At 50.1% G+C, this 26178-nt stretch overlaps 1 protein-coding gene across 5 annotated transcripts in view; it reads left to right on the forward strand.

The window, feature by feature from the left end:
• Window positions 1–25857, forward strand: part of TULP4 (TUB like protein 4) — a 230203-nt gene extending 204346 nt beyond the window's left edge. For all 5 annotated transcript variants that reach the window (XM_047732849.1, XM_047732850.1, XM_047732851.1 and 2 more), the window contains 8 exons: window positions 87–311; window positions 1225–1459; window positions 6437–6581; window positions 9463–9607; window positions 10856–10949; window positions 14189–14332; window positions 16995–19513; window positions 21203–25857. In XM_047732849.1, the coding sequence (XP_047588805.1) occupies window positions 87–311; window positions 1225–1459; window positions 6437–6581; window positions 9463–9607; window positions 10856–10949; window positions 14189–14332; window positions 16995–19513; window positions 21203–21319 (3624 nt within the window). In that variant the 3' untranslated portion in view covers window positions 21320–25857. The remainder of the gene's footprint in view (window positions 1–86; window positions 312–1224; window positions 1460–6436; window positions 6582–9462; window positions 9608–10855; window positions 10950–14188; window positions 14333–16994; window positions 19514–21202) is intronic.
• The last annotated feature ends 321 nt before the right edge of the window (window positions 25858–26178 follow it).

The raw sequence follows: 26178 nt of genomic DNA on the forward strand, positions 1-26178 counted from the left end.
CTTTGTTTTGCTTGACACACACGTGCATGATCTGTGCTTTACCACAAGAGCAGAGCCTAAGTGTCTCCTCCCTCACTTCCCGGCAGCGCCCCATCGTCTCCATCTGCTGGGGACACCGGGATTCGCGGCTGCTGATGGCTTCGGGGCCGGCCCTGTACGTGGTGCGCGTGGAGCACCGCGTGTCCAGCCTGCAGCTGCTGTGCCAGGAGGCCATCGCCAGCGCCCTGCGGGAAGACAAGGACGTCAGCAAGCTCACCCTGCCCCCTCGCCTCTGCTCCTACCTCTCCACCGCCTTCACCCCCACCATCAAGGTAAGACCTCTCCACCCTCTCCCTGCTGGCTCCCCCGCCTGGACGGCTGGCCCGAGGAGGGCAGGGTCCGAGAAAGCCGACAGGCATCCCAGAGCGGGTGAGCAGAAGTTGTGTCTGCTCCTCGACGGGAGGATCCTGCGGATGACCGCTTCCGAGTGCCGTCCGTCCCTGGCCCCACTGTCGCACCAGAGACTCACCTTGTGTGAGGGGCCTGAGCTTCCTGTTTGCAAAGGCAATAGGGGAGGTTGATTCCTGAAGAGCGTTCTGCCGTGTTCAACCCTGACTGCCCGGCAGATGCTTCAGAAGAGTGGGAAACCTGTTCCTAGAAGTTGGAGTAGCATGCTCCACTGCTGGTTCTGGGAGCGGTCAGACTGAACTGTCCTGGGGTGTCCCCCACCCTGCACTCGCTGTCACTCGGCCTTTATGTGGACTGTGGCTCGACACTTGTCCGGTTTTGGTGAGGCTGTTCACGCGCAGACAGGTGTCCCCCCTAACCTTGGGGCCTCCGTGCCTTACATTCTTGCCTGTGCTCTCTGTTTTGTATTGTCTCTGCTTCCAAGTGTCAGGTGCACTTTTCAAGGTGACTTTTTTTCTTAAAACATCAGTTTAGAATCTTGTGATCTTTCTCAAGCTGCTTCACCGTCTCGGTTGTGCACAGGGATTCTCCGCCCTGGCTACACGTTAAACCGCATGGGGAGTTTTTAGAAAATACACAGAGACTCTGATTTCATTGTTAGAGGTGGGATCCTAGCTTAGGTGTTTTTTTAAAGGTCCCAGGGGATTCTTCCATGCACCCCGAGTTGAGAGCCGCTGTCCCACATCACGTCGTTAAGCCTCCCCGAACTAGCAGCCAGTACTCTGTTGCAGTTCTCAGTGACATCCGTACTCTTTCCTGTCCATGTCCTGCCTCTAGCCCCCAATTCCAGATCCCAACAACATGCGAGACTTCGTCAGCTACCCCTCCGCCGGCAACGAGCGCCTGCACTGCACCATGAAGCGCACGGAGGACGACCCGGAGGTGGGCGGTCCGTGCTACACCCTCTACCTGGAGTACCTGGGTGGGCTTGTGCCCATCCTCAAGGGACGGCGCGTTAGTAAGCTGCGGCCGGAGTTCGTCATCATGGATCCCCGGACGGATGGCAAATCAGGTGGGCTCCACGCCAGAGACACTAAGACCTCGTTCTCAGAGGAGGTTGAGGAATAGGTTACCTGACAGCCCATGCGAGGACAGTGCCGCGTATGAAACGTGAGCCTGTGTTGTGGCTAGCGTGGAAGGTCCTCGAAGCCGCCCCACTTCCAACATTGTATCGAAGTTAATGATTCTTAAAATGTCCTTTCTGATGGGTTTTTAACAGCAATCTGCAAGGCTTCTTGTGGCTGGGCCGTGGATAGAGCAAACGTCAGCTCTCTGTCGGGGAAGCGGGCCTGGGCTTTCTGGGAATGGTAGATTCTTCTTTTAGTTACTTATCAGGTGTCATCAAGGGCCTTAATGCACTATTGAGACCAGCTGAAAACCACAGTGAGGTGCATCTCTGCCCTCCCAGAGCGAGGGATAGAATTAAAATTCTCAGAGCTTCAGCCTACTCCTCAGCCTCCTGCTAGAGTCTTTCTTCTGTTCCTCCCTAATCCACCGTGAGTTGCTTTTTAGCTGATTATGAAGGAAAATTCCTTGCTCATCCATAAAGATTTGGCATGATGACTCAATCTGCCCTTCTAAGAACTCTCTCCCACACCGGTCTTCGTTACTCACCTGTCCTCAGGGTGCTCGCTGCTCGCTCACCTCTGCCATCAGAGACCGGGAGCCTCCCGAGCAAAGGGACTTGGCTCTTTGTCTTTGCACCTTGGTGCTTGCCCAGTGTCCTAAGCCATGGACTGCTGAGGTCCGCCAGCACTGCCTGCTGGCTCCATGGGCTGCTGTCCCCTGTGAAATCCTGCTCGGGCCCTGAAGCAGAGGGAGAAGCGCTGCCTCCTGGGCCGGCCGCCTGTCACTCGGGCTGCTGGGGTCCCACAGGGCCCATGGTGCTTGTTGGGCCAGGCTGTCTGCCGCCTGAGTCCTAAGGGCCTGGACGGGGTCACTGAGTCCTCTCTCTACCCCAGGGCCTGGCGAGCGCCTGACCTGGAAAGGGATTTGCTTCATGGGTGCCTGCTGCTCTCCACTTCCCTTCTCCTCCTGTCTCTCCTGCCTCTTAGACTGGCCCTGCCCCTCGTGTCCCCAAAGGCGTGGTGACGTGTTAGTGTCATGGTCCAGCCAGGCATGCTCACTCACCCTGGTACTTTGTGTAGCTGCCCCACCTCTGTCCGGTCTCCGTTACTGGCTCGGCGTCTGGGGCTGCATTCTGTGGTCAGTGTCACAGTGTAAAATTGAAAGCGGTAAAACTGTACTTTAACAAATTGGGTATTCGTCCATTTGTCTTTTGAGTCATGCAGAGAAGCAGTACCAAAAGCAGAGGAAGTGAGCGGAAGAACCTGAGGCTGACAGGGCGGTGGGTGGAACAGAGGGAGAGAGAAGACCGAGAAGGCAGGCAGGCGAAGTGAGGAGAACAGGAGAGCAGTGGCCACTGACCTCGAACAGGAGGGATGCCCGAAGGGGATGAGGCGCGGAACGTGTGCGTCATGGTCATCTCATGGAGGGAGGTCGTTGTGTCTGAGGCTCCCACTTGTGTTCAAGTCTGTGAAACCTCCCTCAGGTTGCATGTTGAAGGGAACGGACAGGAAGAGCTTGCTTCTGTCCCAAGTGCATAAATTCCTCCCTAGAAATAGGACAGAAGACGCAGGCAGGGGAGCTGCGGGCACTGAGGCTGTGACGTCCCAAGCCCCGCGCTGGGAGCCTGGCCCCATCCCGCACCTGCTCCTGCGCACAGTCACCTCCAGCTCACAGCATACACAGGCGGGCGCAATGGCTGGCTGTCATCTGGGGAGTAAGATGCCTTATCTTCGTAATGAAAACAGTCAAAGTTATAAAGCAGAGCAGGCCCACACTATGTGTTCTGTGCTCCCTCTGTCCGCGGTCGCTGGGTCTCCTGTGGTTGTGGGGCAATGCCCAGTGTCTCTGCTTCCGGGGGTTCTGAGCGGGAGCAGCACTGACTTCGGGAAGCCGGGAGCTTCTCGTGAGCTGATCCGCTCTGAAGCTTCACAGAAGGCGGTCCCAGGCCTCCTCCCTGCAGATCACTTGGGGAATTTATCTGAACACAGGTTGCCATGCCTGCCCTGTAGCCTCCTTCTACAGGTCTGGTGAGGCCGCCGCGTCCACACCTGCCACTGCCGGGCGGACAGTCAGGCTCCAAAGCTTGGGACCTGCTGTTGGGCGTGTTCTCCCGGCAGCTGAACACACACACTCCTCTGAATGACCGGTGTGTATTTTTATAGTTGAGAACATACATGAGAGCATGTTTTGTTAAGTAAAAATTCACCAATTTTTTTTTTAAGATTTTATTTAGTTATTTGACAGAGATCACAAGTAGGCAGAGAGGTAGGCAGAGAGAGAGAGGAAGGGAAGCAGGCTCCCTGCTGAGCAGAGAGCCTGATGTGGGACTAGATCCATGACCTGAGCCGAAGGCAGAGGCTTAACCCACTGAGCCACAGGCGCCCCAAAATTCACCAATTTTTTTTTTAATTTTTTTATTTTTTCAGCATAACAATATTCATTATTTTTGCACCACACCCAGTGCTCCATGCAATCCGTGCCCTCTACAATACCCACCACCTGGTGCCCCCAACCTCCCACCCCCCACCCCTTCAAAATTCTCAGATCGTTTTTCAGAGTCCATAGTCTCTCATGGTTCACCTCCCCTTCCAATTTCCCTCAACTCCCTTCTCCTCTCCATCTCCCCTTGTCCTCCATGCTATTTGTTATGCAACACAAATAAGTGAAACCATATGATAAAAATTCACCAATTTTTAAAAGGAGTCTTTGTCAGAGCTTATTACTGTGGGTGGAATTGTGTCCCCCAGACATTGACACGTCGAAGCCCTTACCTCCCGTGTTACCGTATTTGAAGATCAGGCTTTTAGGGAGTGATTCAGGTGAAATGAGGCTGTCTGGGTACAGTCCTAACTTGACAGTAGGATTGGTGGCCTTGCCAGAAAAGCAGGAGGGCTCTGTCTCTGCACACCCGCTAAGGCGAGGGCCCGGGAGCACACAGCGAGAGTGTGGCCGACTGCGGGCCAGGAAGACAGTCATCGCCAGAACCTGATCTCGGACTCCAGCCTCCAGAGCTGAGAGGGAAGTTTCTGTTGCTCATAAGCCACCCAGTCTGTGGCATTTTGTTATAGCCGCCCAGCCGGATTAAGACATGAGTCAAGGGGCGCCTGGGTGGCTCAATGGGTTAAGCCGCTGCCTTCGGCTCAGGTCATGATCTCAGGGTCCTGAGATCGAGCCCCGCATCGGGCTCTCTGCTCAGCAGGGAGCCTGCTTCCTCCTCTCTCTCTGCCTGCTTGTGATCTCTCTGTCAAATAAATAAATAAAATCTTTAAAAAAAAAAAAAAAAAAAGACATGAGTCAAGGACAAAAGCAAATGGTGTGATCTAGAGCAAGTGTGAACTCCTGGGTTAGCAGACCAGCCGGGAGCTGAGCGGACAGCACGGTACTGAGTTTCCTCAGGCTGTGAGCTGGGTCTGGGCTCACAAGCCCACAGAAGCTTTCTGTGCATTTACACGGCTGGTGTGACTCATGGCCAAGCGTCGTTGCCCCGAGTGACTCCTCAGTTACGTGATGTAAAGCGCCTCTCAGGGCACGTGAATTAAACCTTCTTACTTGATCGAACGCAGGTGCTCACCACCCCAGCTTGCTGTCCTCACGGGTCGCGCCTCCTGATAAGGAAGTCGTTTAAGAAGAGGGTGATGTGGGCCTCAGCCAGCCTGCTTCCCGGGAGCTTCTTGGCCTCCAGGGCCCTCAGACAGGTCCCTGTTCACAGATGTCCCCTCCATATGTTCAGAAACACTAGAGTTTACCTTAGCAAATTCCTCCTTTCAAACGTAAACAGCCCTTTTGAATGATAAAGTCACTTAAATTCCATAAATGGTTTCATTGCAGTTGAAGAGTTCAGCTTTTTTATAACTTGGCAAGGTTTTTGGAGCCTTGAAGGAATGAGGCTTTTGTCAGCAAAACAAAGTGATTTGCGGGCGCCTGGGTGACTCAGTGGGTTAAGCCTCTGCCTTCGGCTCAGGTCATGATCTTAGGGTCCTGGGATCGAGTACCACATCGGGCTCTCTGCTCAGCAGGGAGTCTGCTTCCTCCTCCTCCTCTCTCTCTCTCTCTCTCTGTCTGCCTCTCTGCCTACTTGTGATCTCTGCCGGTCAGATAAATAAATAAAATCTTAAAAAAAAAAAAAGTGATTTGGAAGATGGGCTTCCTACCGTGAGGGCAGAGCAGGGTTGGGAAGTAAAGGGATGTGAGGGGTGGGAGAAGAGATTTCGAGGAAAGGGTCAGACACGACCTTCCTCTGCAGTGCAGTTTCGTGATGGCCCAGCCTCCATGCGCACCGTCCTCCGCCACAGGCCCTCAAACCTCCTGCCTGGTGACCAGCGGTGACACTCCAGCAGCTTCTGTTCAGGCACCCCTGCAGAGCCCAGGACGGCCAGGGACAGGGCACCTGCCCAGGCCTGCCTTCCAGCCACCGCTCAAAGCAGGCCGGCGTAAACATCTGGGAGTCCCTGCCATGGCCCCGACCTTGTCAGGTCACCAGTCCAGAGCAGGCCTGGAACCTGCAGGGGCCTTGGCAGGCCCCCGCTCAGAAGCAGGATCTTGGGGGCGTCTGTGAGTAATCAAGCCCCTTGCTTGGCCTGGCTCCTCCTGCAAACCCTTATGAACCCAGACGGATGCTTGTTGTGCTGGGAGGTTCCCACTTTTGGCACAGTAAACGTGGCCAAACAATTTTGTACATTCCAGAGATGCTGAAATTCAGGCCCATTTTGATAACAATAGAAGTTACTGCCTCCTTTTGCTTAGGAAGTGTTACAGCATAAAAACGGAAAAGGGAAACCATACTCTAGTCCTTTCTCTTTCAACTCTGAACTTATAATGCTGGCCCAAAGAGTCAGTCTGTCCCGTAGTTTCCCGTGCTAACCATCCTCACTAGGGCCTAACTGATCGCACTTTCCGGCATCTGTGGGTTGTGTCTCACCAGATGAAATCTACGGAAACGGCCTGATCTCCGCCATGCTGGACAGCTGCAACTGCTCGGACTCCAGCGATGTAGAACTGAGTGACGACTGGGCTGCCAAGAAATCCCCCAAAATCTCCCGAGCTAGCAAGTCACCCAAACTCCCAAGGTAAGCTCACTCCCCAGGGCTGGTCTCCCTTGTTAGGTCCTCTGGGGATGTCTGTGTCCTCTCTGCAGCAGCGTCCCATTGAAGCTGACACCGGAAGGGCCCCTGCAAGAGGGCATCCCTGCCTTCCATCGGGAGGGTCTGCCAGCGATAATTACAGGTTTCCTTTCTTCTCTCCTTTGGGTAGAAAAAGCCATCCACGGGAAGTTTGCTAAGTCTCCTAACTCTTCAGGGTTAGTACCGATGGTGGGGGCACAGGGTGGCCAGAGCTCCCTGCTCACTTTGTTCTTCCAGTTCGAGAAAAGTAAGAAGAAGGTTTTACAGGAAGTGTAATGTACTGCGTTGAATGGAATGCCCAGCTTAATACCTTATAATGCTGTAATTGGAAATAAATCATAAACTAAAAAAATTTCACATGCCAAAGGTTTGTCCTAAAGAGTGACCAAAAGCTTTAGATTAGGTAGAAGGGCCTGTTGTGTCCTAGGTAAGAGCCCCGTCCGCTCCTGGCTCCACTCCCAAAGACTGTAACCTTGAATGAACCCCTGACCCAGATGCCAGTGTCCTTACCTGTGTAAGGGAAAGGGTGGCCAGATCCTCACTAAGCTCTCTTTAGCTCTGAAATTCTGTGATGCTGTGCAAAATTAAGATGTAATTTATGTGCAGATACATACCTGCCTAGATCTCAAAGACCTAATTTCCTGTGCAGTTGATAAAGCAGAATATTTATCCTGTGCAGTTGATAAAGCAGAAATATGAAGGTAACATTTCCATCATCCCGGAAAGTTCCTCATGTCCCTTCTCATTTGATACCCACTCCCCAGGGTATTCACTCTTCTAAATTCTGTCACTACAGATGAGTTTGACTTGTTCTTGAATTTCATATAAATGGCATCAACAATATATACTCCTTTTTTATTTGACGTTTTTTGCTCAACATAATGACTGAGACTCATTCGTGTGGTATGTGTCAGTGGTTTTTCTTCTTTGCTCTGTGGTTTCTGTTGTAGTGGACAGTCTACACTTTGTTTATTCCTTTCACCAGTAGGTTGATCTTAGGTAGTTTCCAGTTTGGGGCTGTTAGAAATCAGCCCATCGTAGGCATCCTTATACAAGACTTCTTGGGGGCACATGCACTCATTTATCTTGGGTATACACTTAGTGGGGGACTTGCCGGGTCCTGGCACACACGTAACTTTATTAGAAACTGTCAGCCAGTATCCCAGGGTGCCCCGCTGTTCTGAGTTCCTGTCAGCGGCCTGTGAGGCTTCTGTCCCCACCCATGTTTGCACTGTCACTGTTAGCAGACAGTTTTATCCCTTCTGCTGGGCAGGTGGGGGTGTCGGCAGTCTCTGGTGATCGCTGCTAGCCAGTTTTTCATATGCTTAGTGGCCATTTGGATCTCTGTTGGATCTTTTGCCCACTTTTTACTGAGTTGTTTTTCTCTCATCAAGTTGTCAGTCTTCATGTATTCTAGTTTTGAGTCTTTGGGCGGAGATACACAGTGTCACATACGTGGTCTAATGCAATATGAATTTCTTCTCTTAAGATTAGTGCGTTTCGTGTCCTGTTTAGGAAATATTTGTCTACTCTTTGGTCATAAAGACATTTTTCTGTTCTTTTCCAGAAACTTTGTAGTTTTAGCTTTCGTACTTCAATCTCAGATTACTTTTTGTGTATGGTGTGAGTTTTTCTCCCATGTATATACCAATTGCTCAAATAATTTGATTGATTTTTTTTTCATCTTTATTCTAAGCATATTGAAATTACAAATAAAGTTATGAACTTTCCTACACTTTTGTAGTGTTTCAGCTTTTCCCATTAATTAAGGGAGGAGAACATTTAACATATAAGCAAACAAACTCCTCACCTGTAAATGTCCTTTTAAAGTTCCTGGATATGGTGGTCTCTGGCGCTGGTCCTCGTTCCTTCTGTCTTTCCCTATGTTGAAACATCCTGCATGCCGCAGCCGGACTAACTGTCCTCACACAGAGTTTTCACAAGCTCAGTCCCCGTGTCCCCCCAAACTTTGGGAGCCCCCGCTATCATAGCAAGCTCTCAAGCAACACTCATGAGGCTCAGTGCTTTTCTCTCATTGACTGCCATTGACCTTAGCATACTCATTTTTATAGCACTCTCTATGGGGTAGACTGGCATTAATACACGTGTCCCTGGGTGACAAACAGAACTGAAGACCAGAGATAGAATGTAGGATCAAAAGGCAGCAGGGAAAAGTAGACCCACAGATTTGATTTAAAATATGACAGCTGGTGAAAGGCTAGATAAGTCTGTTGAAATCCTAACATTGTAGTAGGAATTATAAAATCGTTGTGGCCTTATGGTGAAAAATGGCTCTTCCCACTTGGTAGTTGCCCACATGCAGGGCATGTGGACGTTTCTAAACTTAATTATTAGTCAGTAGAAAGTCAGCTACATTTAATTCTCTGAGGTTTCTTACAAATGAATCACTTGGTCTAATCTCACCGTAAATTTTTTTAAGATTTATTTATTTGAGAGAGAAAAATAATGACAGAGAGCACAAGCAGAGAGAAGGGGAAGCAGGCTCTCCGCTGAGCAGGGAGCCCTATATGGGGCTTGATCTCAGGACCCTGAGATCATGACTTGAGCCGAAGGCAGCTGCTTAACCCACTGAGCCACCCAGGCACTCCCTAATCTCACCATATTTTCGAATATATATTACTTGATATGCAATTCTGTTCTTTCTTCACATTCACGAAGCAAAAGCAGGTGGGAGAGGCTCGGATAAAGGGAACTGGCCCCTGGAACATGGCACCCATGGTGGCCACCAGAGCACAGAGGAGAGGGCCATGGCAGTGGGCGCCTCCCCGACCTGTGGGGCCTGACCCTCCTGGCCTTGTCTCCACAGGATCAACATTGAGGCCCGGAAGTCTCCCAAGCTGTCCCGAGCTGCTCAGGAGATGTCCAGGTCTCCCCGGTTGCCGATGCGCAAGCCCTCCATTGGCTCGCCCAGCCTGACACGAAGAGAGTTTCCCTTTGAAGACATCACTCAGGTAGCACCTGGGCTCCAGGGCGGTTCCGTGTGTCTGATGCTCACCTGCCCTTCTCAGTGTGTGCCTGATGGGGGCTGAGCCCTCGGCACAGGCACTCGTCACACCTGCACTCCTTCTCTGTGCCTGTCACTGCCGTTCCAGACACGGGGCATAGAAAACCAGAGCCCTGTTTGCCTTCCTTACCTCCCCTGCCCTCAGGCAGGCCTCAGCACCTTCACATCCCCCAGGACCTCCTTCCCACCTCAGACACCCCTCTGTTGCCATGTGAGTCTTTTCACAGATAGCTCTGGTTGAGACCTCCCTACACTCCTCCCCTCTGCTCCCTCCGTCCCACGTCTGACCCTTCCGTGACTCTTGGTGTCCACAGGAGCCAGTCCCTGCTGGCGGCCCCCCCATCTGGTGCTGTCTGTCCCTCCATCCTGGTTCCCCTCGATGCCCTCCAGGTGCCACAGCCTCACTGTTGACTGGCTGCCTTCTGCGTTTGTGCCTTCGATGTGCCTGGGTCACCAGGGTGCCCTGGCTCCCCCTTCTGTCTTCCCTTCTTGCTTCTGCCGGCACGCTTCCCACGCAGAACCGTCACGAAGGCGTCCGTCCCTGGCTCAGCCGCAGCAATCCCCAAGCACCTTATTGTACCTCCCTTACACCATTTCTCAGTTCCTTCCTTGTCTGGAAATAATTCTAAGCTTACATCCTGCACTGGGTTATCAGCCCTTTGAGGAGCTACAGTTTATTCATCTCTTTTATCACCCTTCGCACACATATACACACGTGGCCGAAGCATACTGATCATTTTTTTAAAACTTTCTTAGTTGAATGGGGAAACAGATAATTGGCTGGTTTGTGGACATATACTGGTTTCAGTGCAACTGGTATTTCTAGGACAAATGGACTCAGAGCTGGGTATACCTCTCTAGTTCAGTGACTGGAGGAAAAGAAAAGGTGAAGAAAAATGTGCCCAGAGCACCCTTGTGGACTTTTTAACCTGCGCACGCATGGACACACTGGGACACATCCCCTCACTCCCCACCTGCGACTCTCAGCTCCGTGAGCCACCGTTCAGAAACACATGCCTGACATGTTCTTGTTAGCTTCTGGTCTTAAAAAGGGTAGAATGATAATGAGTATTTCCAGCAGTGCCCACCTGTGACTTTCTAAGCAAAAACGTTAACATTCTTAGTTCCTAAGTCATCAATAGAAAATATGAAAACAGATTGTGATTTTTTTTTCCTTTCCCCCCTCTTCCTACAGCACAACTATCTTGCTCAGGTCACGTCTAATATCTGGGGAACCAAGTTTAAGATTGTGGGCTTGGCTGCTTTCCTGCCAACCAACCTCGGTGCAGGTAAAAACCATGTCCTCTTCTCTTCCCATTCTGTCAGTTGAAACTGAAACTAGAAAGACCATTCAAATGAGTTCTTATCGCACCAAAACATTAGCATGTACTTTATTCACCTTCAAACTTTGCCACTACCCATTGTGATTTCGCAAAAATTAGAATTATTACTCAATTGCTTTTTGCCAGCTGTGCTTTCATTTTTTTGTGTAATCCTGACTTATTATGAAAAGACAGAACCAGCTGCAGTCTCTAACAGAGTTTTGATAGGGTTCTGGTTATCTGATTTCTAGCCTTTCGTTATGGGCAGGTTTAGGTACCAGTATCTTTAGGTTCTCGAGTCAGAAGACAGTTGAGGTTCAGAAGGCATTAAAGACCATAAGGAGCTGACTGTTATACAGTTCTGTGTGGTAAACCCTTAGAGATGGCACCTGGAAGTCCCAGATAAGTACCCTCTCCGTGAGAAGTTTGAGACACCGAGGAAAACAAAAGTAAGGAAGTAAAAGCTGGGCTAGAACCTGACATTTGCGTTCTTTCTGTACTCTTGCTTGAAAGAGTAGTACTAATGTGTCATGTTTACTTGGGGACAGCGAAGGAATGAAATGGCAGAGGGTCCTTTTCAAAGCAGCTTCATGCCAGTAGGCACATCCCTGGGTGGGCTGCGGACACATGCTGTCCCCCCCAGCCTTGCTAGATTGCCTCATCATTTGGCATGCACAGCTCTCTCTGGAAGGCCAGGCTTGCCAATGGATGGTGGGCCCATCTTTTTTTTTTTTTTTTAAGATTTTATTTATTTATTTGACAGAGATCACAAGTAGGCAGAGAGGCAGGCAGAGAGAGAGAAGGGGAAGCAGGCTCCCTGCCAGAGAGAGCCCGATGTGGGGCTCGATCCTAGGACCTTGAGACCATGACCTGAGCCGAAGGCAGAGGCTTTAACCCACTGAGCCACCCAGGAGCCCCTGGTGGTCCCATCTTGACATGGTTCTGCGTAACCTACTGCTAGAAATGGTTTTTGAAAAATTCTGAATCTGCCTACTGGGGTTGTTTCACACACAGACCCTTTCAATTAAATAATTTTTGCAAAACAGGTGTTACAAAGAGCTGTGCCATGTATGCATGTTAAGAGACTAGGGCGCCTGGGTGGCTCAGTGGGTTAAGCCGCTGCCTTCGGCTCAGGTCATGGTCTCAGGGTCCTGGGATCGAGTCCCGCATGGGGCTCTCTGCTCAGCGGGGAGCCTGCTTCCCTCTCTCTCTCTCTGCCTGCCTCTCTGTCTACTTGTGATCTCTCTCTGTCAAATAAATAAATAAAATCTTAAAAAAAAAAAAAGAGAGACTAAATTGTGCTGCATGTGGATTTTTCCTTTTGAGGTTTCTCAGCTCAAAGAAAAAGAGGAATAAAAGTAAAACATAAAACTGACTTAGAAAATAACAATAGGCTGTTCCTGCACATAATGCCAAGAAAGGAAAGGCTCTGATGACCACGGAAGCGTGTTCTTCAGTAACGCAGCCGTGCCCCACTGGTGCACACGGGGATGCTCGTCACCACAGTGTGAGTGTCCTGTTGCCCCCATCCATGAGCTGGGAACTGAGCCATCTGCCTACCGTATGTACACACTGAAAAGAGGAATGGAGTCTTAGCGCATCTTTCCCTTCTGGATGTTGAATAGATCCACACATAAGTCAAGGACCTTGAGACGGGAGAACCTGTAATTGCCCTCACTGTACACGGTGCTCCAGTGTGAGGAACTCACGTGCTCAGGATTAAACTTTCTTGTAGGACTGCAATGAAATCACTGTCCTGATCACATACCATTTTAAAAAGAGCATTTTAGCTATTACTATTCATTTGTCGAGCTAAGCAAATTTTCCACTTGATTCTGTCTCTTGGATTCTAGAAGATGTGTAAGTTACATGTGGCACCCTCTTAAATAATCTTTGGCACTCTAATGTCAAAATGTAGAGTACTGTTGGATATATTTTATATTGGATAATTTGTTTGCTTCAGTTAGAATTATCTGGCCTGTGAAATTTTATTTCTGATTTTTTTGCTCTCTCAATTTAAAAAATATAGAATAAATTCCAAATTCAAAAGATTTGAAGTGGTATTCAGTAAAACTCCATCTCGTCTTTATCTCTGGCCACTTAATCTTTTCCCCCTTGGAAGCAACTTTTTTTTTTTTTAATCCCTCCTGAGATTTTACAATTTTATTTCTTTTATCAATCTAAACAACGAAGAAGAGCCCTTTACAGCATTAATTTTTAAGTTGTAGAGAATCGTCCAGAATTTTTAAGCCAAAATTCATATTGTCTTCTGTGGGCGAGAGAGACGAACACACGAATAAGGCCTGTGTCTTATTGGAAAAGTTGTCCTAGCCCACAGCAGCTCAGGCATCAGCCTCACAGAGGCCTTTCATCAGTGAGGTCCTGCTGGGCTGCAGGGGTGTGAGCCAGTCAGCCACCGGGTGCTGGCGGGAAGCTATGGGGACGGAGCTGGGTCTAACAAAAATGAGAATCACAGTAATAATTCAAGAACTTGTACTTACCTCACAGGAAAGAGCATTAAACATAAAGGAAAGTTGATCCTGACTTTAACCTACTGTGAAACCTAAATTCATTGTTTTTAACCAATTTCACCTCTAAATATTTGAGGCATTGTCCTAAATGTCCCTGTTGATTGAATAAAACCTTAGCATGTAAAGAAACAGTGTGGAAGTTCACTAAATCTCTGTCCTGATCATGAGGTTGAAGTTGAAAGTCAGGAAAAGGAGAATCCAGTCCTGAGTAAGGAGAGTGTTTAGTTCCGACCTGACCCGTGTCGCCTCGTCTCCTGGGTTGCATGAGATCCCCCTGAGCTTGGCACTCTGCTTATCACAACTATTTTTATTAAATTAGAATTCTGATCTCAAGTGAGGCTTTAAAAAAATGTATTTCTCCTATCCCAGCTCATTCCAGAAAAGCATTTAAGTCTAGGACATGTTTTTGACGTTTGAAATGTGGGGTTCCCTAGACAGACCACTTGGCAAAGTGACTGGGCTAGACAGAGGAGTTGTTCTTAGGGAATCCAAAGCGCGGCTGGGTGGCCAGTGGCGTGTGGGAGGGAGACGAAGGCCGCTGTCGGACTCCCCCCTGCCTTCTGATGGCAGGGACGCCATGGCCCCATTTCTCTTCCTGTGACTCTGCCGGTGCTTGGCTGTCCTAGAGCACATCTCTGTTAACAGCGCTTTCCTCCTTTCCCCCCACCCCCGCAGTAATCTATAAAACCAGCCTCCTGCATCTCCAGCCGCGACAAATGACCATCTATCTCCCAGAGGTTCGGAAGATTTCTATGGACTATGTTAATTTGCCTGTCTTCAACCCGAATGTTTTCAGTGAGGATGAAGATGATTTACCAGGTGTGTTCTTAGGGGGTTGTGATGGGGGCAGAGCGCTAAGTAGTAGAGGATTACAGCATGTCTGTCCATGCCCACCGCCCTGGTTTGGAAGAGGTATAACTTCCTCAGTTGGTGGGTATGCTGAAGGTTGTACTGTCGCTGCTTTGGGGAGACAGGGAGCTACCAGAGCAAGGACGATGAGGGTGACCGTGACGCCTCATGTCCACAGAGCATTCCGCCATCTTGCTTCATCTTCACAGAGATCCTCAGTCATGCACGCAGTCAGAGAGGTTAACAGGACTGATGAGAGAGAACTCCACTCTGAAACCGGCTCTCGGCCCTAGGCTAGCCCTCCTCCTGTCAGCCCCCGCTTAAAGAGCAGCGTCACTCCCCTGGTCCCATGACTCCCGCAGAGCCCAGGGTGTCGAATGCGCCCCGTCTCCAGGACAGGAAGCCTTTACATGCAGACCTTACGTGCAGACCTCTCTCTCCCGCTGTGCAGCACACACCGCAGCGGACAGAAGCCTGGGCTCAGTTAAAGGTGAATTCTGGCACAAGCTTTTAAAATCCCAGTTTACAAGTTTTCAAATATCTACAGCGCTTGAATTAAGTGTTTTCCAGGGGGTAGGGATCCTATTTTGATTAACAGAGTAGAATGATCTCTAGGTGATCTGCCAGTTATTTCCATGTAAGTGGTCTCAGAAATACCTCCCTGTAATTTTATAAATATAAGGACTTCTCTACTTTGAACCAAGCAGGCTCTGAAAGTCTCTGCTTTTTGAGCCAGAGGAACCCTACCCGGGCCGCTGCCTTCCGCATCTGCTGGGTCTGGAACAGAGGGGCTGTGGCTCTTGCCGTGGAACAGGGAAGGACACGCAGGCCAGCTCAGGCTCTGAACTTGGGGGTTATTTCTCTTAGCCCAGTTGTTTACCTTTTTCACAGGTTTTTACCTGTAAAATTATTTGTACTTCTGGAGAGGAGCCGTCTTTGGTTTTCCCATGGTTGTAGCTCTCCTCAGAGGGGCAGCAGGCGTTCTAGACCATCCAAGTCCTAACGGGCACGGTTTTGCGGCCCCATCAGTCTGTGGTTCGGTGAAGCCTCACACACGTGAGCTTTGCATACAGCACGTCCCCTGCCATTTCAGAATCTGGAGGAGCATCGGACACACCTTCTGAATAACGCCCTCCCTGGGCTCCCGGAACGAGACTCGTGCCGCTCCCCGGTGCTCTGCCCTCGCCTGCTGCTGTTCCTGTCTGGGCTTCCCAGTCGGGGCAGCATTTTCTCTCAGGCCTCCCACTTAATGCTGACAACGGAGAGACTCTTCTTTGTAGAGTCTGGAAGAGCCCGGCGCTCAGTGCTCCGTGCAGATGGGTGAACATCTGGAGGAGGGTCTGAACGGGATTAATAAAAAATGAGACGGACCCAGGTTCACGCAGCCAGGAGATAGTTGTATCTCACTAGTGGGCCCCAGGGAAGGGGGAATCTGACGGAACCAAGGGTGGGCTTAGCTTTTTTTTTTTTTTCTTTTTAAGATTTATTTATCTATTAGAGAGAGAGAGAGAAAACGTGAGTAGGGAGCAGCAGGCAGAGGGAGAGGGAGAAGCAGGCTCCGCACTGAGCAGAGAGCCCAATGTGGGGCTCAATCCCAGGACTCCGAGATCATCACCTGAGCTGAAGGCAGACGTTTAACCAACTGAGCCACCCCGGTGCCCCCGGCAGCTTTCGATGAGCTAGCTGCCCTCGTCCTGTAGCTGTGGTGAAAGGTCAGACAGCCTTTGCACCTGGCTAGGCAAATGCTGTTGCTGCGCATGCGCTAGTTGCCGTGTGGCACTTAAAGGCCCAAATAAGCAAACTTGCCAGTGCCTGATGGTACTTTAAGCCGGGTGGTCTAAACGGTGGTTCTGAGCCCCCCGCCTGTGGTCTGTAGGGCATCGCTCAAATTCGTGCTTCGTTAAGTACCCTCTCTGTACAGATAGACTATAGTTACGGGATTTTACAGAGGGGGGCTGTACCTTACACACTGTTAGAAATGCTGAACACATAACGATGAGCACATAAATTAGGAAATGCTCCTTCCCGAATAATGCTTATTTGCTAGAAGGTTCTTTTCTTTGGTATCTCTACTGCCTTTTACATGGTTCTATTTACAGAAACTTAACTTGTGTACAAATTTCACATGTACATCTGCTGCTTAACACTTCCCATATTAACCAGTCTGTAATTGTGGGTAAACCTACCCCGGACCCTAGGTATTACGAGTGCCCCGTGGAGTGTCATGCTACATATCATAATTCTCTTCTTGCATAAAAGAGTGGGCCATTTTATGAATTCATGAGTAAAAAGCATCTTTTTAAACAGTTAAGTATTAAAAAATAAAAATAAATAAAATTTTTAAAAAACAGGTAAGTATGTGCCCTGGTACCATTTAGGTACCAAGTTCAGAAGGTTCAAAACTATATTCATTGGAAATCTTTGCCTGTGTCCTTCCAGAAACCTTAGAGAAAGTCTGTAGAACTTGTGTGAAAGGTCTAGCTTTTCCCCAAGCAAACTTCTCTCCGTCCGTAGCAATTGCATTTTGTATGCAGAAGGACTGGATGAGTTGATTAGTTGTTGTGTTACTTATTCTGATCCAGTTTCACAGCACTGTTTTGGAAGCATTTCATTTTTTCCCTTTTCCTTCCAGTGACAGGAGCATCTGGTGTGCCTGAGAACAACCCCCCGTGCACGGTGAACATCCCCATTGCGCCCATTCACAGCTCGGCACAGGCGATGTCCCCTACTCAGAGCATAGGCTTGGTGCAGTCCCTCCTGGCCAATCAGAATGTGCAGCTGGACGTCCTGACCAATCAGACCACGGCAGTGGGGACATCTGAGCACGGAAGTGACAGTGCCACCCAGTACCCCGTCTCCAACCGCTACTCCAGCCCCGGACAGGTGATCTTCGGAGGTGTGGAGATGAGCCGCATTGTCCCCAGCCCTGCTCAGCTGTCCCTGCCGCCTCCCACCCAGGGAGCCATCCAGCTGTCAGTGGTGGACCATGGAGACCGAGATCATGACCACCTACAGAAGCCCGCCAAGGCCCTACGGCCAGTGGCGCAGCTGGCCGCGGAAGGGGACGCAGTGGTGTTCAGTGCCCCACAGGAGGTCCAGGTGGCGAAGATGAACCCACCACCCCCCTACCCCGGAACCATCCCTGCAGCCCCCACCACTGCAGCACCGCCGCCCCCGCTGCCGCCCCCGCAACCCCCGGTGGATACGTGCCTGAAGAAGGGCGACTTCTCCCTGTACCCCACAGCGGCCCATTACCAGACGCCCCTGGGGTACGAGAGGATCACCACCTTCGACAGCAGCGGCAACGTGGAGGAGGTGTGCCGGCCTCGAACGCGGATGCTCTGCTCCCAGAACACCTACACCCTCCCCGGCCCGGGCAGCTCGGCTACCCTGAGGCTCACCGCCACGGAGAAGAAGGTCCCCCAGCCCTGCACCAGTGCGACCCTGAACCGCCTGACGGTCCCCCGCTACTCCATCCCGACCGGAGACCCACCCCCATACCCTGAAATCACCGGCCCGCTGGTGCCTGGCCGAGGTGCTGCCCAGAGGCCCGACAGTCTCATCCACGCCACGCTGCGCAGGAACAACCGCGAGGTGGCACTCAAGGCGGCGCAGCTGGCCGAGCCCCCGAGGGCCCCACTGCAGCACCCGCCCAAGCCTAAGGGCGCGGTGCAGTTCCCATCGCGGCCCCCTCCGGCCCTGTACACCTGCAGCCAGTGCAGCGGCGGGGGTGCGGCTGGGCGGCCCGAGCCGGGCGCCGGGGGTGCGGGGGGCGCACAGGCGGGATCAGGCCTGGCGCACGCCGCCAGCACCTCCCCGCTGACCTCCCAGTCGTCCTACAGCCTCCTGAGCCCGCCAGACGGGACCCGCGACCGCGCCGACTATGTTAACTCGGCCTTCACTGAGGATGAGGCGCTGGCCCAGCACTGTCAGGTGGAGAAGCCCCTGAGGCACCCTGCGCTGCCCGAAGCTGCTGTGGCTGTAAAACGGCCACCACCTTACCAGTGGGACCCTGTGCTGGGGGAGGACATTTGGGTTCCTCAGGAAAGGACAGCACAGACTGCAGTGTCCAATCCCCTGAAACTGCCCCCCCTTATTGTAGGTCAGAGCCAGCACCTGGATGTGTCCCGAGTGCCCTTTGTCTCCCCCAAGTCTCCCGCCAGTCCTACTGCCACTTTCCACACAGGCTATGGGATGGGAATGCCGTATCCAGGAAGCTATAACACACCCCCTTTGCCGGGAGTGCAGGCTCCCTGCTCCCCAAAAGATGCCCTGTCCCCCACGCCGTTTGCACCACAGGAGTCGGCAGTGGTTCTGCAGCCCACCTACCCACCCAGCCTCTCCTACTGCGCTCTGCCCCCCATGTATCCGGGAAGCAGCACCTGCTCGAGTTTACAGCTGCCGCCTATCGCCTTGCACCCCTGGAGTTCCTATAGCCCTTGCCCGCCCGTGCAAAACCCCCAGGGCACTCTGCCCCCCAAGGCACACCTGGTGATAGAGAAGCCCCTCGTGTCGCCACCGCCCACTGACCTCCAAAGCCACTTGGGTACCGAGGTGATGGTAGAGACCACAGACAACTTCCAAGAAGTCCTCTCCCTGACAGAAAGCCCGGTCCCCCAGCGGACAGAGAAATTCGGGAAGAAGAACCGGAAGCGCCTGGACAGCCGAGCGGAGGAAGGAAACGTTCAGGCCATCACGGAGGGCAAAGTGAAGAAGGAGGCGCGGACTCTGAGTGACTTTAATTCCCTGATCTCCAGCCCCCGCCTCGGGAGAGAGAAGAAGAAAGTGAAGAGTCAGAAAGACCAACTGAAGTCCAAGAAGTTGAACAAGACGAATGAGTTCCAGGACAGCTCAGAGAGCGAGCCTGAGCTGTTCATCAGCGGGGATGAGCTGATGAACCAGAGCCAGGGCAGCAAGAAGGGCTGGAAAAGCAAGCGGAGCCTGAGGACGGCCAGCGAGCTGGAAGAGTTCAAGTGCCGGAAAGCCAGCGAGAAGGAGGACGGGCGGCTGGGCAGCCAGGGCTTCGTGTATGTCATGGCCAACAAGCAGCCTCTGTGGAACGAAGCCACACAGGTGTACCAGCTGGACTTCGGGGGACGGGTGACCCAGGAGTCGGCCAAGAACTTCCAGATCGAGCTGGAGGGGCGGCAGGTAAGCAAGCATGCCTGGGGCCATGGCAGGGATCGCTGCATTCTGGTCTTGAGCAGTCGGGTGGGGCGGGGGGCTGAAAACCTGCTGAAGGATGGCCCTGCTTCTGCCTGCAGGAGCCCCTGGAGAAATGCAGAACACAACGGTGGCTCTCAAGTGGGGCCGATCGTGGTTGTACTTTACAGGGTGCCATTGCTGGCTTTTTTTTTTTTTTTTACTTATCGTCAAAGCAGCACGTGTACTGATTTCTCAAAGTCAGATGATTCTGTGAGATCCAGGAGGAAAACTAGCGGGCCCCTCCCTGCCCAGCATGCGGGCCCCCTCCCAAACCCCACTCTCCTCCGGGACACATGTTCTTCCAGCTCCATTGCTTCTGGTAGTTGACAACATGTTCCCACTTCTGTTTATTGATTTTTCAGTTTTTCACATCATGTATCGACTTGTTCCTGAGGGGTAGGAGGTTTGGTTTGGATCGCCCCACTGCCATGTACGCACACATGAACTTCCCCTGTTCTTACTCAGCGTACTCAGTGGGGGTTCATTATGCCCACGTACATGATTTACAGCTGAGCCACAGATGACGGCTTCATTATATTTCCTTTTTCCTATACAGTTTTTCTTTCCCTAGACATAATAATTAGCCAGTGTGGGTTTGCCTCTTCCAGTGTATTTATGACTGAGTCCTTCCCTGATTCTCTGGCGTAAGGTACATGACACACGGGGTGACTTGTCACTGGTTCCTGCTGCAGCCTGAAACGGTAGCTCTCACCATGCCGTGTCACTGTCGTTCTGCACACACATCTTACCATCCTGGGAATTGCCGTCACCCTGCATGTTTAAATCTCATGTTCATTAATTCACTCAACAAATATTTAGTGAGCATCTGCCTGGCAGTCCTCTGTGCCAGGAGTCAGCAGTTGGTGGCCCACAGACCAGTCCATCCCGCTGCCCTTTTTTATAAAGCTTTATTGGAACGCAGCCACGGGCGTCTGCTGAACATTGGCTGAGGCTGTTTTTGTCCTGCTGCGGGGTTAGAGCTGTGGCAAAGACCCCGTGACCCATAAAGCCTAAAACCCTCATCATCAGCCTTCACAGAGAGCTTGCCGGGCTTGCTCCAGGCACTGAAGCTAGAGCCGTGGGGAAAACAGGGAAAGTCCCTGTGCTCCTGGAGTGAACAGCAATGGAAGAAAGACCGTGAACACACACGGATGCATGTTGCGCAGGGATAGGATGCGGGCCAGTAAGCACTGAAAGGACAAAAGAAAGGGAGCTTAGGAGAGGAGCACCAGGGGAAGGAGGTGACAGTGTTTTATCCCTCTCTGAGCAGTGACATTCCACCGTGAGGATTGATGTGTCTCTTAACCCTTTACTAGCCTGTAGGTTCTTCCTTCAACTTGTCCGTTCTCCTTTCTGCTTCCTTGGTGAGGAAACCGCTTTATTTGAGCTGCGGAGCTTTCCACGCTCTGAATTTTTTTCATTATCTTCCCACTTGCACGTTTGACATGTTCCCTCGCCCAATTTATTTCTGACAAACTCGCGGTGAGATCGAGAAGCTTGGTCAGTCTTTCCGGTCGGCACACCAGCCTCCCGGACTGGCTGTCCCCTTCCCTCCGGAGCCGTGTGGACATGGTTGTTTCCCACCTCACGTTCTCTTCATGTCTCTACTTCTCTGCCCGCTCCACCCAACTCCAGGTGATGCAGTTTGGAAGGATTGATGGCAACGCATACATTCTGGACTTTCAGTACCCCTTCTCGGCTGTGCAGGCCTTCGCCGTGGCCCTGGCCAACGTGACTCAGCGCCTGAAGTGAGGACACTGGTGTGGGGCGGACGGAGAGGCCTCCTTGCGGCGCCACTCGCTTGAGATGTCGCCCGGGGCCCCGGTGTCTGGGACCAGAAGACAAGAGCAAAACTGGAAGAATCTGTCAGGCCCAGGAGAAGGGACTGACCTTTAATTGTTGTCATTTGTTTGGCCTTTTATAATCCTTTATTGTTTCTCTTTCTTCTTTCTTTTCAAACAAAAAGAATATGGGAAGAATGGGATTTGCAAGCAGAGGGTGTGAGGCACCTGGTGTTCCTTTAGGAAACACAGTTGCTGTGGGGATGTCCTGCTGCGTTTGCTTCTGTCCGCGCCGGGACGGGGGGGCCCCCGGGAGGAAGGGACACCGCCCGCCCGCGGATCTCCGTGCTTACGCGTCTCGCTCTGTGACGCCTTCGTACCATAACCACTCGTGTGGAAACAAAACGCTCTGTAAAAAGAACCAAAAGTCCTGAGGGTCCAGGTTCTTGGAGGGGGCGTTGAATCCACATCCGTCCTGTTACTTCCCCAGGGGCTACTTGGTGGCGGTAGCGGGTTACGGAGGCTGCGCTGTGGAGCTCCCAGGAGTGGGCTGCGCGGCGCTGCCTTTAGCAGGGGTAAGCGCGGAGGGGGCGTCCGCGAGGGGCCCAGCCGGCGGGACCCGGAATGGTACATGGGCTCGGCTCCTCTCCGAGGCTGTTCCCACCAGAGACCCCACCCATTTCATCTTAGAACATGGCAGAATCCCACCGGTTCAGGGAGGCTTGTCTTTCAGAGAAGGGAGGGACAAAACAGATCAGTCCTGGCGTGTCGTGGGGTAGCCGCCTGGCTGCCTAGCACCTTGGGCGACCACTAGGTACCCACCTGCTGAAAGCCACCTTTGTCGCCTCGGCCCCTCTGTTGTTTAGCGTGGCCAAAGACGTTCTCCTTCCCACTAGATAAGCTGCCGCACCTTCTCTTTCCGGAGATGCTGAGACATTGGTCTGAAAGTGCGCCTTTCTTCTCAGCCACGTTAAAACCCAGTTGACTAGAGATGTTTCCTGATAGGTTAGAAATGTAACAAAACCATAAGCATTTGCCAGGGTGTTAAAAGAGGTATAGTTATCTCTTTGAAACAAGTCCCACAATTGTACTGGGAGGGGAAAAAAGTTCTTTATTAATTGCATAGACTGTTTACCGAGGAGATGAACCACTGGGAACACATTATTAAAATTATAGTACTTAAGATAGCTGGTTAATTACAAAAAAGAAAAAAGAAAGAAAAATCCAAGATGATCTTTTCCCTTCGCCTCCTCCTTAGGGGACACTGAGGGCAGCACTGAGCCCCGGTAACAAACCCGGTTCGTGGTTGTCAGTTACTCAAACATGTGATGTCTTTAGGGCAGGAGCATGGGACTGTCTACTGGCAGGGAGTCCTCCGTTTGGATTTTGTTTGGAGCAGACAAATGAGAGACACTGTAGAGAAGTCTTTTGAAAGTATGTATTTTTACATTCCTTCTTTTGGTTTAAAAACTAGAAACCAGCCCATTCCTTCCCCACAGCAAGACAGCATCACTCACCATTCTCTCCAAACCCTGAAGAAACACAGATGAGGACAGCTCCCACCTAACGTCCGAGTTTTCCATCTTGTATTTTAAAATATTGAACCTGATTTTTTGTGGGTCAATTCTTTGAGAAAGAATATAGCAGTGTATTCAGAATTATAGAATTCTTTTATAGGAGTTTCTGTAGCTTGGTAAGATGTTTCAATGCTTATTATTAGTTGTGCAATAATGGTTATGACCTATTTCTAAAATAATTTAAATGCAGTTCCCCTGTTTTGTTGTCCAAGAGATTATTTATCTTGCTTTAATAGTGTTCTTAGGAATTCTTTTGTTACTATGTACTGGTGAGTTATGCCCATTTTATTTATTTAGAAAAATAGTGTGTTTGTAACGAGTTATTTGGTAGCAGCATATTTTGCTGCAAGAAATAAAGAGGATATGATAGAAGGTTTTTTCTGCTGGACAATTTGTAACTTTTCTAATTGGGAAAAATATCCTATTAATCCTTTAAAGGCAATTTTTTTTTTTGCATTCTTTGGTATTGATTATATACAGAAGAGTCGATTTCTTTGAGACAACACATCCTAAAATAATAGTGCCCCCTCTTTTGAACATTGTTTTTAGTTAAAAATAAAAGGTGCTATGAAATGTAAAGAGGAATGAGAGCAGCAAAGGAAGACACTATTGTCAGTGTCTGCTTTCCAGATTCTCAGATTGGTTCTTAAGATACAGAGACCATGAAAAAATACATTTTAGAGTTTTTCTTATTACTAAGAGCAAGTAGAGGGGGAAATCCTTGGCATAAAAACTGCAGATATATTTGTGAAAAGAAAGTGAGTATTTGTAGCAAATAATTCAACTTTCTAAATTCTGAGCTCATTCCCCAAAAGGCCTCTTCCGCACGTGGAGACAGAGGCCTGGTCCAGGAGGTCTGCATACCCGAGGGCAGCGGCTGCCCAGCCCTGTGCTCTGGCCCAAAGGAGGGAAACAGGCCTACACACCTCATACTTCCACGGGTCTGCGCACTCGTGATGTAGTATCTTTCAAGTTGATGGTGATGGCTTCACTTACTTTAAAAAGTCATTTTTATTCAGTCTCAATGTATTAAATACTACTAAAGTAGTGCTTTAAACAGAATTCTACATACTTCATATTTATTAATAGCAACTTATGAATATTGAGATACCTCATTGAATCTCTAAATTTAAAACCATCAGCCCCAACTACTTAAAGAATCCTTGCCTTTTTGAAGGAAGCAGTGTATTAACAAACATAAAAACCAATTTTAAGTTTGTTTCCACTCTAACCTCATCAAACCAAAGGTGCAGATTTGCGGATGGCATATCCACTGAGTGGATAGCCTAAGAGAAACCGATGCCATGGAAGCAGGAAAACACCAAGGCTCTGACGGCCGCGGAAGTCAGGATTTTGCAGGTTAGTCCTTTTCCCCTGTGTCCATCGCTTCCCGGTGGAGTGTCCTGTGAGGACGGGCAAAAACCTGTACATTCATCTTGTAATTCTCTTGAACCTGGGGTCAAGCCTGCTCTGCCACCAATTTGGAGGGTGACCTCGGGCTTCCGTTTGTCCATCTGTAACATGACAGAGACGACCTGGCCTGGACAAAATTCTCCATTCCTGTCCAGCTCTAACAGCCTGAGGTCTCAAAGTGGGACCGTCTCCTCATGCCACTGTACAAACTGGGAAGGTATGTTTCAAAATCATTGCCTTTTTATAGAGAAGCATTGCTTTTCCAGCATTAATGAGCTCTCCCGTGATTATGAACCCGTGCATTTAAAATAAGCCTTAGCAGGTTCACCTCTAGAAACAAATGCTTTTGGAATGGTGTTTGTTCTAAAAATCACACAAAAGTACCGGTTTCAGTCAGGTAAGACACAGGAGACTCCACATGCGTGTGCCCTGCTCGGTGGACTCCCTGGAGAACAGCCCCTGAGTAAGTCCCCATATACCCCCACAAACTGTAGAGTGGGTTGAGAAAAGAACCAAGGAGTCTGTACCCAGGCAGGTGTGAATTCTTGAGTTACTTCTGCAGTGTTCGCTACTTGCAAGTTGAAAAGATTTTTTGAAAGGAACCCATCGTGTCCCTGTGTGGGCCATCTATCCCTTGGCTGGGTCAGTAGTTGTGAACAAAGTTAGTTGAGACAAAATATGTCAAAACTGTTCTTTGAGTTCCTGGGATTTCGTCATCGCACACAACTCAGATCTCGTCACCATCTGTGTATTCCCTTTGCTCCGGCTGATGGAAACTCTGAAAAGTTGTGGCTAATTTTATTTTCATTTCTTTGGCTTTGTGCAATTTTCTTGTACTTGTACCAATATTTCCTGTTTACAAGTTCTTTTAAAGGGGAGGGGGTAGATTTCTAAGATCCTGTTGTTTGTTGTAGATAAATTTTTTTTCATGTTGTAGAGAAGCATGGGTTATGCGTTTGACTGAAAAAGGCACTGTATTATTTACCAAAGGGGTATTGTTTTCGCATTTGTTTATAAATGCATTATTTTGGTACTGTAAATTTGAACATAATTTCTGAGTTTATTACTACTGGCATTTTCTTTTTCTTTTCTTTTTTTAACTGTAAGTGCACAGTGCAGGTGCATCGGTCCCTGACCAAACCAGACCACCAGCATGTTCTTAGCCAAACCTTGGGGATAGCACGCTGCTGTGTGCGCCTCCGTCCCACCCGTGTTGCTTTGTTTCTCAATTCCAGCATCCTGCTTTGTTTGACTTTCCAAGCAAGATCTGCTGAGAGTCCCACTTGCACTCTAATGAGCTCACCCTTATTTGGCTCTCTGCTGATGTACTTTGTATATTAGATTGTGTGGGGGGTATTCTAGAAGGCATTCATGGTTTGCATTCAAAATGACGTGGTTGGTCCAAATTATTTTCTGTCTTTATTATTGAGATGGATTAATCTCTTATTTTTTTTCTTGATGATTTGAAGTTGTAAAAGTTGTCCAGCTATTGCTTAATAAAATTTTCCAGATCAAAAAAAAAATTACTTGTGTGCAGAATTCCGGAGTGGGTCTTGAGTCCTCTGAGAAGGTGTCCCGATCTGCACTGGCATGGCCTGCCACCCTCCCAGCTGTGTCTTCAGTCCCTGGGTTACTGCCAGCGCACTACCTGGACACCCTGGGATCCTTACCATCGTTCTGTTTTTGAGAGGTCAGAGGTTGTGCTGTCTTTCTGATGAGTTCTTTGTCTTGTTTTCCTAAGAGGACCCAATTCAGGATGCATCTGCCCTCGCACCTACAAGATCAGAGATGTTAGATAACCTGACACCTTCTTTGTTACTTCATAGGAAACAGTAACACC

Source organism: Lutra lutra, chromosome 6 (genome assembly GCF_902655055.1).
Source record: "Lutra lutra chromosome 6, mLutLut1.2, whole genome shotgun sequence".
NCBI classification, from domain to species: Eukaryota; Metazoa; Chordata; class Mammalia; order Carnivora; family Mustelidae; genus Lutra; species Lutra lutra.